This window comes from Haemorhous mexicanus, chromosome 17 (assembly GCF_027477595.1).
Source record: "Haemorhous mexicanus isolate bHaeMex1 chromosome 17, bHaeMex1.pri, whole genome shotgun sequence".
Classification (NCBI taxonomy): Eukaryota; Metazoa; Chordata; class Aves; order Passeriformes; family Fringillidae; genus Haemorhous; species Haemorhous mexicanus.
In genome coordinates, this window is record NC_082357.1 from 9,939,061 (window position 1) to 9,952,205 (window position 13,145).

The 13,145-nt window shown below is 46.3% G+C and overlaps 1 protein-coding gene across 1 annotated transcript; it reads left to right on the forward strand.

Moving 5' to 3' along the window:
* The first annotated feature begins 2,106 nt into the window (after nt 1–2,106).
* On the forward strand, nt 2,107–13,083 carry BRI3 (brain protein I3). Its single transcript, XM_059861498.1, has 3 exons — nt 2,107–2,319; nt 3,803–3,917; nt 12,695–13,083. The coding sequence occupies exons 1-3, from the start codon at nt 2,151–2,153 to the stop codon at nt 12,825–12,827; spliced, it is 417 nt and encodes a 138-aa protein (XP_059717481.1). The 5' UTR covers nt 2,107–2,150; the 3' UTR covers nt 12,828–13,083.
* Nucleotides 13,084–13,145: the final 62 nt, after the last annotated feature.

A 13,145-nucleotide genomic window follows, 5' to 3' on the forward strand; every position in this document is an offset into this window, starting at 1 on the left:
GGATGGCAGCAAAAATGACTGGATATGCAAGCAGTTTGCACAATAAGTCATTTACAACCGTACAGTTTTCCCCTGGTTATTTTGAGGAGGACATTACATGTGAAACCAAACAAGTGCTCTCCATACCACTGGCAGCACATGCCATCTGTGTGGTCAGTGGCTCTGCTACACCTGTACTTTGATGTAGAAGTTAGGATTGAATTGATGCCTTACAAGAACTCTCTCTGCTCTGGGTGTCCAGTGCTAGCCCTGCTTTGTTCAGTTGCTGGTGTTGCAATAGAGCTCCCATTCTGTAAGGAGCTAATGAGGAAGCTTTTGCAAAGACAGCTGAATATAAATGGATTTGCACTGGGTTAATAGGAATGTCCCTTCCAGTCTGTGGCCTGTGAAAGGAACATCCTGGGTCTTCTCTAAATGGCTGAGAGAAAGAAAACACACAGATATCCTTCCTCACTTCTGTCCTTCAGTCCTGTGGTTACTGCATGACTCAGGAAGAAGGGATTTTCTCCAGTGAACCACAGCCTAGTGGAGATATCTTCAATCCTATTTCACTGCTTTGCAGTCAGAGGGGGTTTATATCCTACTCTTGTCTCTTCCATATTTTCCCAAACCCCACTTCTTTAATTCCCTTTAAAAGAGGGATTTTTCCTTGTTAATTAACATTCATTTTAAGGAAGTAACTTTCCCTAAGGAGGAAGAGCTGCATTACATTTGTGTCCTAAGATTTTTCATTCAAAAGCCTCATGCAATATTTATAGTGCTACAGTTAAAGTAAGCAAGAGAGCCCTCGGAAGAGGTGCCCCTTCCAGATGGGTCACCTGCAAACCAGAGGAAGGAGACAGAAGGCAGGAGGGCAGGGATCCCCTCACCATCGTGAGGTCGTGTGCCAGTGATGCTGGCTCTGGTTTGGATTTGGAGTGGTGTGATCTGTGTCCCCGTCTCTTTCAAGAATTGGTTTCTTTTTGAGACTAATTGTTTAATTACTTCTGTTTTTTATTCCGCCCACCCCCTCCCCCCGCCTTCCTATGAAATGGGGCTAACCCTTCCCTACTGCACAGGACCTGTCATGGGACAGAGGCACAGCTTGCCATGGTGATAAGGCTGTGCTGGGACCTGTAGTGAAGGACAAACCGGGGATTTCCAAACCAAAAGATTTGGTGAGTCAGACAGCTTAAGGGATAAAGGTGTGGAGGGAAGAGGCAAGAGTTTTAGCTGGAGTAAAAGACATTTAAGATCTTCACAGCATCTGGCCTGGACAGTCATTAGGAACGTGGGTTTCAGAAGCAGCTGACTCTGGTGAAAATGTTGTTGAACTCATTCCTGCAGTTTGCAGTACAGGAGGCAGCAGCATCCTTTGCTTTCCTCTTCCTTTCTGTAGTGTTTGTTTCTTAACTTTAGTGGTTTTTTTGAACCACGAGAGTTTTCTCTTCAATTTATTTTCAAAAACGTTCCCTCTCTTTAGAACATCCTACCCTGTGCCACCATCCCGGAGCTCTTCTCCCGTTAACGCTCACGTGCGGCTCTTCGCAGTGGCGATGGCAGAGTTTGCAGAAGTCTCTGCGATAACCAACCCCATCCTTCCCCTCCCCAGCCCGCCGGCTTCCAGCAGGGACGGCTGGGAGAGCGCACGGGCGGGAGCGATGCTGAACGGGGCTGAGCGGAGCCTCGGGCGCTGCCGGCTGCTCTCGGTGTAGCGGCGGGGAGAACCCGGTACCCCCAGCTAGGGCAGCGTGTTCACCGCGCCGCTGACCGGGGCACAAGGCTGCGGGGCAGTCGGTGTCGGTGCTGGGCTGTGGGTGTCTGTGCGGGGCAGTCGGTGCCGGTGCCGGTGCCGGTCCCGGCGGGGCGCGGTCCCTTTAAGGCCGCGGGTTCCCTGCGCCGCCCGGCGGAGCCGCCTCGCGCCGCTCGGGGAGCGGCGTCACGTGGGGCGCGGCGGCCTCGTGACCGGCCGCGAGCGCAGCACCGGGGCCGCCGCTCCGCGCGCGCCGCTGGGGAGGGGCCGCTCCCGTCCCCTCCCCCCGCCGCGGGCCCCTCGCGCCGCCGCCGCCCCCGAGCTCCGGCGCCCCCGGGCGGGGCGGGGCGGCCGGCGCGCGCCGGGCCCGGCGCCGCTTCCTGGTCGGCCCCGCGGGACGAGGCAGCGCCGGCCCAGCATGGACAGCAAACCGCTGCTGCAGGAGCGGCCCCCCGCCTACAGCCCCGCCGCGCCGGGCGCGCCGGGCTACGACTACGGGCACGGCAACTACGGCGCCATCCCCGCCCCGCAGCCCGGCTTCCAGCCGCCCCCGCCGTACTCCTACCCGGGCGCCGCGGCCGCCCCAGGTGGGTCACGGGCGGCGCCGACTCCGAGGGGGCTGCGGGCGGGGGGTCCCCGGTGTGCGGAGCGGGCGCCCGAGCGCCCCGCTGCCCCTTCGCTGGGGCGGGGGGCGGCCGTGGGGAGGCCCCCGCTCCCGGGACTGGGCTGGGGAGCCGCGGGCTCGGGAGCCGGGTTGGGGCCGGCCGGCGGGAGCGGGGAGCCCCGGGCCGTTCCCCGGCACGGGGAGGCGCTGGGGCTGCCGCGGCTCCCCCGCTCGAAGGCAGCGCGGGGGGGCGGGTGCGCCGGGATCCAGGTGTTCCGAAGCGCCGTCTCCCTTTGCCCTCCTTCCCTCGGGGCCCCTGAGCTGTTTGTGTTGTGCTCTCCCCAAAATCTCGGCTGGGGTCGCGGGCATTCCTCACACGCGCGGGTTTTCTGCTCAGAAGAATGGCAGAGCCACAGCTGTGCTTGGCACTGAAACGGACCCCAAACTTGTTCTTTGCCTGCACTTCACTGTGCTCTGGTTAATGTTTGTTTTTTCTGATACACTTCAGTAGTCGGGGAGAGACTTAGGCAGGTGAGTAGATGCAATACTTATATTAACAATTAATACTAACATCTGCCCAAGAAAGAAGTAGCCTCTCAGGAAAGAGGAATGCTTCAGAAGTTGTAGAAGTTACACAGCAGACACAGACCCCCGTCTCTGAGTCGAACCCTGAGGCAATAAATTGATTTTCCTGTTGATAACTTGAAGCTTGTTTTCCTGCAATATAGGTATTAGTGGTTATTTTCAGTTTGAGTTGTGAGGTTACCAGACTTCACAGATGGATAACTTGATTGAAAAAAGTCTGAGAAGTTGGGAAATAAGCTTAAAATGGATTATAATTGGGCAAATTGTGCCTTTATTACACTGTGTGCATCTAACCATCCATTTCAAAAGCTTTTTAAAAGTATAATTTAAAGTTTTTAATGTTAATAAAGCAGTTAAAGCCTTCTGTCTTCTATCTACAACCATTAAAATTACTCATTCTTTTGCTAACAACATGGACTTTCTGAAAGTTGGGGTTTTTTCCTATGCTATCCCTTTCTACTTGCATGCTATCACTCCTACCTTGTTTTCCAATTAGACACTTAGTATATGGAATTAAAGGTTGAAACTAGAGGAAGGTTTATTCTGTTTCAAATCATTTGTCTGCTGTTCTTGATATAAAACATCCAGAAGTGAAAGCTATGGTCATTGTTTAAACAGTTTTTCCCGGGTGCTCGGCAGCATTGAAACAAAATCTTGAAGTTAATTATTAGCTCAGTGTCCTTTTGGGATGGTTAAATTGATACTTGGGTTTATGAAGTGGCTTTGTTATTAGATGTGCCCGGTGTTCCAGTTCTGATTTTGATAGAGCTTCAAGTGCTTAATCAAGACTACATTCCTGTTTATTATTTTCCATGTTTTGTTGTCATACTTGTAAATTGTCGTTGTTCTGTGTGGTGATTGAGGGTTTTTTCTTATTTTAGGATATGCTGTTCCTCCACCGACATCACAGCCAAACTACTCGAGCACGTACACCATCATTCAACAGCCTGCCACCACCACTTCTGTAGTAGTCGTTGGTGGCTGTCCTGCCTGCAGGTAAAATGGCTCTTGAGGAATTAAACTCAGTCTTGGGTTTTGTTGTTTAATATGGAGGTATCCATATGGTTCCTTGGTTTTCAATAGCTTTTCTTGGTGTGTGTATTACAAGTAACTGAAAAGGCACTAAAATCTAGGAGTGGAATGCTTTGGTTTGTGTTAGTGTGAGCTTGTCCTGGTGGGCTCGTGACATGTGCTATAAATAATGCAAGACACTTTAAACATGAATTTGTTCTTTAAGATGGAGGAACGTCTGTAAGTGATACTTTTAACGAAATGGCACTTCAGTAAGAAATGTAACAGGTCAGTTCTTGGGCAGAGCATGACAGGAAGTCCTTTCTGATTTGTTTATGCCTGGTGATGGTGAGTAGTATGATTTTATTGTGAAACTCTGTAATCTTTGACCGTAGTCACTTCTGGTTTTCTGGCAGTACTGTGGAAGAACTTCTGCTGTTGTGGTGTGTGTCCCATTCCCAGTCCAAACTGTGCAAAACCAGGCAGAGTGATTGTCATTATTGGCTGAAAACATTGGTGGCTTAAAGCTTTAAAAGTTCTCTGAAAGTCCTTTAACTGCAGAAGAGCAGAGGAATTGATAGACCAGACCAAAAATGTCAGTCTGCTGCAGTGGTGAAAACCAGAAAAAGTGGTCAGCTGTTACATGGAGTTGCAGCAAGAGGACATCTTCCCCCTTGGAGATCACAGCCATAAAAAAGGAAGGAGGCACTCAGTTTTCTCACTAGTGCTGTAAGTTAGCTGTAGTCCCTTTCACTTGTCAGTTCTTCTCTTCCTGGGATATTTGCCATGGCTGAGGGCAGAGAGATTGCTGCTGGTGCAGTTCAGGCACTGCTCTGCCTGGCCAGCTGTGACTCAAATGCAGGCTCCTTCCCCTCAGTTAAAGTGTACAGGAGTTACCCTTGGGGTGTCTTGCAAGGAGGCACTTGATACTCTGCAGGTCTGAGCCCTTCCTTGCCTTTCAGAAGGTGTAGGGAACCTGCCTGAGTAGCTGTAGGGATTCCAGTTTGGTGTGTGATGAGTGTGACAGAGGATGTCATATGGCAGAGGCTGTAGCCCAAGTCGTAAAGCTGATGTTTGTCTGAGAGTCAATACCTGCCTTCAAAGGTGGATTCAAATAAGAAGTATCCTGTGGTGTTATGTAAAAACAGGTGCCTGTTGAAATGGCACTAGTTAAGGCTGAAAAACCTGTACCAGCTGGAGCTATTGATCTAGAAGGTGTGTGTTTTAAACTGGGGGAAAGCAAGTGCTGAGCTGTTCAGAGGATGTGGTAGATCCTGCCACCTGAGTGATTACATCAACACGCTGATGCTGTAGCTCAGCCAGAAGACAGGGCAGATGTGCACGGCCTGGAGAGAAGCAGGCAGTGTATTTATACACACAGGTTTTCTGGCCCTGACCCCAGGACAGCTCAAAGCATTTCACTGGGGAACTGCTCTTGGAAATAGCTTAAAATGGGTGGGCTCTTGTTGATATTATTTTTTCTTTTTCTGGAAGTCCATAGAATATGCTGAGTGTAGAGGGACCCATCAGGATCATCTAGTCCAACTCCTGGCCCTATACAGGACACTCCAAGAATCCCACCATGAACTTGAGAGTTGTCCAAACACTTGCTGAGCTCAGACAGGCTTGAGGCTTCTGGGATGGTCCAGGAAAGACTTCTGAAACGATCATTTGCACATATAATACATAACTTCAGCCAAATTTTTGAAAATAAGCAGTCTGATGTTAGTTGTTTTTAAGTGATCTCACTTGAGTCGCTTTCTTAAGTCATCAGCTGTGCCCAGCTGGAAGTACCCATTGTGAACGCTTTCCTAAAGCAAAATGCTCTCCACAAAATCCTAGTTTACTCTTGGATCCTAAGTTTCTGGTTTAGGCTTTGAAAGAAATAAATTGTGAGGAGAACTGTGAAATACTCTGGATCAGGGAATCCCAAGGATGAGTAACTGTATCTAGTAATGGTGTGTCAGTCTCCTTTGCCCTATTGCAATGTTAGTTCCTAATTGTCCTGATTGAGAAAAAACTCAATCCTCTTTGACTTCTCAGGACCTTAAACACAGTTCTACTTTATGTCCATGTCCTGGAAACCTATTTTATGATAAATGCAATGTGCAGCTACACTGAAAACTGCCCTGAACAGAAAAGATGTTGAAGGGGCATTGAGAAATATTAAAAGCTATTAATGGTACATAAAAAACTTTGTCATTAAACTGTCAGGTTGTAAGGGGATAGAATATAAGAAAATTTGATGTAGAAAGTAATTTTACCCCTAAGGAGTTGCAGCTGGGCCAATTATCAAAGATTAGGAGCAGGCCTGACTTTAACAGGCCACAGCTGTAAGCAGTGAGAAGAAGAGTGTTATAAAAGAGTGGGTTGGCTGGTTGGGAAGGGAACTGGAGTCAGTTGGCTGCTTTGTGAAGAAGGAAGAGGCAGTGCTCTGAGGAGCTGCCCAAGAGAAACACCAAGAAGGTGTGAAACTTTTGTGATAAGGATACAACAGTATTGCACATGGAGCCCGTGCAATAAGATGACAACACCAGGTCAGTTGTCCTGTTACTTTCCTGATTTGGTGGTGCATGATTGTTAGAGGAGTCCATCTGCTTTAGATCACCAGGAGGAGCCTTATTTGTGGCTGTGGGATGATGTAACTGATGGAGGAACCTAAAGGCCATCAAGAGGATTTCTGCCATCAGGAATACAAAGCAGTCTGTTGCCCTATGGCATGTATTTGTGCTGCTGATTGAAATCAAAACCATTTCCAACTTAAAATATATGGTATTGAGGAGAAATATGCAGTACTGGTTTCTTATCTGAATTGGTGTCTATTTTATTGCAGTCACGAGTGATCTTGCAGTTAATAAGCTGGCTCGAGTACAGTCCATCTCTAGGCGCTTTTTTTTATGGTATTTAGTCATAAAAAGTACAAAGTTTCTCCAGCAGTAGCCTCTCTGAAGTTGGTAATATGCCCGTGGTGACTGGCAATTGCATTCCTGCCCTTCTCCCTCTGAAGCACTGCTGCCATCTGAGGGATGACTCTCCTGTCTCTTGCTTAGAGCTATTCCTCACATAGAGCTCCTTCATCACTGGTCAGTGTTGCTTTCTAGTTACAGACTTCGGTTTTAATGTGCTCCATCCTTCCTTGCACTCTCAGAATGTCTTTGGTGGTTGGAGTCCTGTTTTCTCAGTGTGTGTTCTTCTCCCAGCCCTGATGTACAGAGAATTAAACGGAGTTGCACAATCCTGTCAGCTTTATGGCTTCTAGCTGACATTTAAGGTTTGGCCAAGTCCTGCTTTTAAACTATTTTATGTTCCTGAGTACGTGTTGAGTCATTATAGGCACTGACTTTAGATATCCTGCTGTGGAATTATCTTTTTAGCTTGGAGAATGCAGCCTGGCTGCTTTACTTGTGGTCACTTTCATTTTCTTTTTCTCTGTCTTTTGTTCATGGCGATAACTAACTGCTCAGGAATGTTTGCTTTCCTGTTATTTAACAGAAGAAAGTTCCTTTTAAAAACTGCAAACACATTTTCTTGATCTGATGACTGCAAAAGCCAGCTCCCTCAAAATCTGGGGGAGAGCCTGTGATGGGTCCTGTTGGGTTTTTATTTTTCTGTTCAACTGTATTCAGTTGCTTGGGAGAAAGAGCAGGGAAAAGGACCTCACACTGCTGCAGCTTTCACTTCTGACAGCTACAGTGCAGCTGCTGCTCCAGCATTGTAGTGGGTCTCAAATTTTGCCAATACTGAAGCTTCTTCCTGAACTGGAAGATGAGACAAGTTTAATTAAAACTGTATTTATTCTGAGATGTTTTACAGCATTCTCCCTGCTACAGATGTGGTTTTGTTGTTGTGATGGATTTTTTTAATTTATTGGGGTTTTTTTTCACTTGACAAAGTTATAACTTCTCAGGTTTCAGTTGAAATTTCGTTTTCATCAATTTCACACATCTCCTGAGGAAATAGACTTTAGAAGAATTGCACTTAGGTGATCAAGTCCTTTTAAATTTCAGCCTTCTGCTTTTCCATTATTTCAGCCACTAATGATGTGTGGGCTTTGATAAAAGGGTGCTCAGGATACAGGCTTTCTATAGTTGTTCACTACTTAAACTTCATGTAAATATTCTTAGTATAATTTAATTATATTCACTGCTTAAATATGCAAGGAATTTTTAAAAAGGAAACAGCAAAACGCCTGTTTAGAGAGCATGTCTGAGAGTGTGAGCAAACCTGAGGATTTTTGGTTTCCAGCAGCAAGCTGGAGATCCTTTTGGACCTTGTGAGTGAAGCAAACTCTGCAATACCTTTTTGAGAGTGCTGTGAAGAGGACAGGGAAGAAGAAAGCCTTGATGCAGCAGACTGGGGCAGATGCCACAAGGGCAGTTTGGAATTCCTGACTGGGAGAGCTGGGACCTTTCCCAGCTCAGCAGCAGGAAGCTGCTCCCTGAGCCTGCAGAGAGGAGGGATAGGGCTGTAGCTGGCTCCCAAATGAGAACAGCACAGCTCTGGCTGCTTCTGAGGGGTTTTGTTCCACTGGTGTGACCTGATTTGCAGACAACAAGCAAAACACACTAATCTCATAAAGTCTCATTTTTTAGAAAAAGAAGGCACAGCAGGAATGTTTTCCCTAATAGGACTGTATAAAAATGGTAATCTCTTCTCTAATGCCTAGTCTGTTACTGGCCCCAAATTACAGCAATATTTTTTTCTTAGAGTCACCATTTGTCTTGAAGAATACTTGTGTGATAGTTAGGATTTCATTGCAGCAATGAGCTGTCCTGGGAGAGGGGAGGGAGCTGCCCTTGTTGGTTGCTCAGCACAGTGGTACTGATGGACTCTGTGGGCAGACAAGGGAGGAAAAGCCCCAGCAGGGCTCAGTGGGGTTCACCCTGCTGGATGTGCACCCACAGAGAGCTCTGGCTGCTGTGCTCAGCCTCCTGTGCCAGGCTGGGCTCTTGGTGTGCAGCCTTGAGGCTCATCTTCTGGTTAGAGCTGGAATTAAGGCAGTGGTGCTCCTGCAGCAGGGAAGGCTGCTGGTTTGGAGGCATTTCAATAAAGACAGACAGCTAGATACAGGCTGCTCCCACTGCCAGGATTCCTCTGCCTCTGCAGCCAGGCCTCTGTATAGGAAATGGGGCCTAAAGCACAAGGAAATTCAGATAAATCAATAAATACTCTTGTGCCTCTCACTTGGAAGTGATTTGTAAATATAATTGCATTTACATATATGTATATCTTGTGCTGAGGAGGACAAGCCAGTGGCTACATAGAGATTTGGGCTTCTTGTGAATGTGGATCAACAACCATTCAAGATGCCATCAAGCTGAGGCTGGAGGAGCTGCTACCACTCTTCACAGATATAAAAACTGTAAACATCCAGTGCTTACTCAGTAGTTCCATATAGAATTGTAAATTCTTTTTCTTCTGCAGCTGCAGGTGAGATTTAAACATTCTGAACATAGCTGCTGCTCTTGCATTAGCCAGGAGATGATGAAGAATCTCTGGCTGATTTTGTTTGTTCAAAATTAAAGATTTATTGTGTAGCTGCTATAGTCCATGCTTGTCTCTGGTCTGATGTTCCCATTCAAATCTGAACTTTGAAACACAACCAGCCTCTGTGGCAGAAGATGGGATATGATTTGAAAATTCCAGGTGGTTGGTCAGTGATCTTTGTGGAGGATAGATAGCTGTTTGCTCAAGTGCAGTTTCTTTTCATGTCTTGCAGAGCTTGTGGTACAATCAGCCTGTCTCTGGTTACCTGGGGTGACCCTTTGAATGTGTTTGTAAGGTCTGAAAAATGCTGATAAGCCCACATTTAAATACTGTGATGTAGTGATAAGTCTAAAAATGCACGTGTTAAATCAGACCAGTGCTGTGTTCACAGATCTCATTATCAGCCCTCTCATCCTGAGCATTTGACTTGAGATCTTAATGTGAGAGTTACTTTGAAAAAGGGGGTTATCTGAAAAACAATTTGGTTTCAAGTACTTGTCAGTGGGCATAATTGACCTTACTGTATGGAGTTGGCAGCTGCAGTCCTAGCTTAAATGCAAGATGCTGCTTGCAGTATAAATAAACCTTTCCACTTTATTTTTAGAGTGGGAGTGGTGCAGTTATAATCAGCTTTTATGTGGTTTGTGCCGTAGAAGAAAATTTATGTTTGGTTATGTTAGTGAATCCACAGTTTGAATATAGTCTCTAATTACTCCACGTCTCAGGTAAGATATACAAGTAAAATATCCATAATCTCCCTTATAAAAAGTATTTTTTTTCTTTTTAAATTTAGTAACTGGCTAAGCAGTGGTTGGGTAAGTGTTCATCTAAAATTAGGTGCTGACATAAATCAGCAGAAGCCAAGAAGTGTTTATGTGGCTAATGCTGTAATCACACTGTTAGACATGATAGGAGCTCTGAACCATCAGGTATGGTGTGGGGGTCATGCAGGCACAGCTCTGGTGAGTGTCCCTGGAGCTGCCTTGCTCTGCTGCTGGCCTGGGCTGTCCCTGGATCTGGTGTTGAATATGGATAGCAATTTTTAAATTTTTTGTTGTGGTTTGCACTACCACTGAACACTTCTGAGCAACTCTGTTTAGGATGAAGGGAGTTAAAAAGAAATTCTCTTTGAAGTGTCAAGGACATGTGCTGACCAGTGGACTTGGGCCCTGCAAGCTGATTAAGAAGGGTGATTGGAATGGGTTGGGCTGTGCTCATCACTGTTGGGGCTGACCAGCAGTACCCCATTGATCCCTCTGTGTTTGATTAGTGTGTTTATTCTTTAAGGTCACATCAGTAGACTGCTTATTCTCCTAACTGAGCACACTGGCTTGCTTGTCACAAATGTGGGTTTCAGGGCAGGAGCTGAATATGGAATTATTAAGAGACAAGGAGAGGATTTCAAAACAGTAATGAAGCAGGAGTTGGGTGCCTGCAGGAAGGGACTGCTCAGTGTGTGTGAAAGGAAAAGAAGGCATTAGTGCAACAGCAGAGCAGGACAGGAAATACAGCAGCTGTAATGTGCTGTGTGCATTTTCCAAATAATGTTATTTGTGATGCAATTGAAATGCCTGCCTGGAAAAGGGGCTTTGCCTGTCTTGGGTGGATCTGCAGTGTGAAAACTGAATCTTGAATTACTGAGAAACCTCGAGAGTGTGTCTGAGCCCCTCCATATATCCAGTGTGGAGTTACATCCAGTACATCCAGTGTGTTACTGGGTTAACCTGGGGAGAAGCAGAGGCCTCACCTCCTGAGCTTGTGCTGCTGGTTTTTGTTTGGTCTGAGGCTGGTCAGCATTTCGTGCATTTCTCAAGAGCAAATTGCCAAATTCAGCTGCTTCATCCAGACCTGATGGTTCTGGCTGAACACTGCAGTGTCCTTTTTGCCCCTGTATCTGTTACTGGTGTGTTCCCAGCAGTCCTGAATTTCTTTGCATTCCAGCTCTAGTAGCAGAGTGTTCCAGGAGATGGCACTTCCCCGAGCTCCAGCTCTCAGGGCAGACATGTCGTTTTGCCACAACAATGCAAGATTACTTGAATATTGAATTGAATATCTGTGTGCCCAGAGAGATTAGAACAGTGAGAGATGAGCTCTGAAGAAGTGTTCTGCTTCAAGACACACTCCTCAGGAATTCAGATCCAACCCTTTTTCCCAGAGCTGGACCACATTTTGTAGAGTGAGTTTCAGTAGTGCAGGTCCTACTGTTCTCTCCCCAAGGCTCCACAGCACTTCAGGAGAGCCTCCTGTTCTCTCCCCATGACTCATGTTATGCTGAGTCTGTAGGAATAGCCACAATGTCCAGCACAGGCTGCACAACTCTGAGCTGTGGGACACTTGTGTGCTCAGACTCGAATCTACGTGCTGATATGAACTTGGTCTACATTTTTTAGTTGCCTTAAAAGAATGTTATCTGAGCACATGAAATGATAAAGCTACTGCTGGGATCAATGGTAACCTGACAGTTCCTTTATTTTATACCAGATACAGAGTTAACTTCTATCTCTGCAAACAGAAATAAAGTGCATTAAAGTGAGGGAAAGCTGAAGGGGAACATGAAGTTGCATAAGCAGCAGAATATCAAGAACACTTGGAAGAGCCTTTGGCTTCTGATGGTGGCTGAGGGGAAGGGGAATGGCTCCCAGGTTTAATCAGGTTGCTGTAAGGAAATGGTCTCTGGAGCCTGTGCCTTCCTTCCTTCGCTCTATTTACACATCCAAGAGCTTGTCCCTGACTGCTCCCAGGGGAACAGCAGCTTGTTGGCCTTGGCACCATGCTCACAGCCTGCACTTCAGGGTCACTCAGCTCTGCTTGCCTTGACTTGCACTGTACCAGGAGGATACATCTTGTTCAAGTGTTTTGCTAAACTCCAGATCTTGACTATTTAATGTAACTGCACAAATTTCTAAAGTCTGAATTCTCTGGTTTACTGTCTGTTTTCATTTTGGGGTATGCTCAGATACAGCACTTCAGAAAGGAGTGAGGGATTGAAATGGATGTAGATTTCTGCTGTCATAAGACTGTGCTGAAACCAAATTTCCGTGTGGTCATGGAGTTGGGAGTCAGCTGGAGCCATGTGACATCAACAATTAGTTCCTCTGTAGTTGTAAAGAGAGATCAGTTTTGAGAAGTAAAAACCAGGAACAAACCCCAGACCTTGTACTTTATCTTGCCCTATGAAATGGTGTGGTTTCTCATGACTGCCAGAGCACTGAGTGGTGACTTGGGGCCAAACTTATTGAGTGTCCTTTGACTGAGTCTGTTTTCCCTTTTTGCAGGGTTGGCGTCTTGGAGGACACCTTCACCTGTCTTGGTGTTTTGTGTGCCATTGTATTCTTTCCAATTGGGATTCTGTTCTGCCTTGCACTGAGGCAGAGAAGATGCCCCAACTGTGGGGCAGCTTTTGGCTGAGGGGCTGAATGTGGACGTGCTTACTGAAGCTACAACTGTTAGCATACTCTTTCTAATGTAAATGTCATGTACAATCATTTTATTTGCTTCAGACCTGTTTTGTAAAGTGTGAAGGAATTTAGTCTCTTGCATGTAATTTAAACTTAATCTTTTATGAGCATGTGCATTGCAAAACATGAAAACCTGACTTGTTTTCCATGTTTAGTGGCACCTGTTGAAAACTAAATAAAACTGCTTTTCCTTTTGCAATCCTCAACTTGTGGCTGGATTATTAAATATGTTACTGACATGTTTGGTGTAGTCTGAAAGCACAGTAGT

Coding starts and splice junctions, on each gene's coding strand:
- BRI3 (XM_059861498.1), top strand. CDS start 2,151: ATGGACAGCAAACCGCTGCTGCAGGAGCGGCCCCCCGCCTACAGCCCC. Junction 2,320..3,802: donor GGGCGCCGCGGCCGCCCCAG/GTGGGTCACGGG, acceptor TTCTTATTTTAG/GATATGCTGTTCCTCCACCG. Junction 3,918..12,694: donor GGTGGCTGTCCTGCCTGCAG/GTAAAATGGCTC, acceptor CCCTTTTTGCAG/GGTTGGCGTCTTGGAGGACA.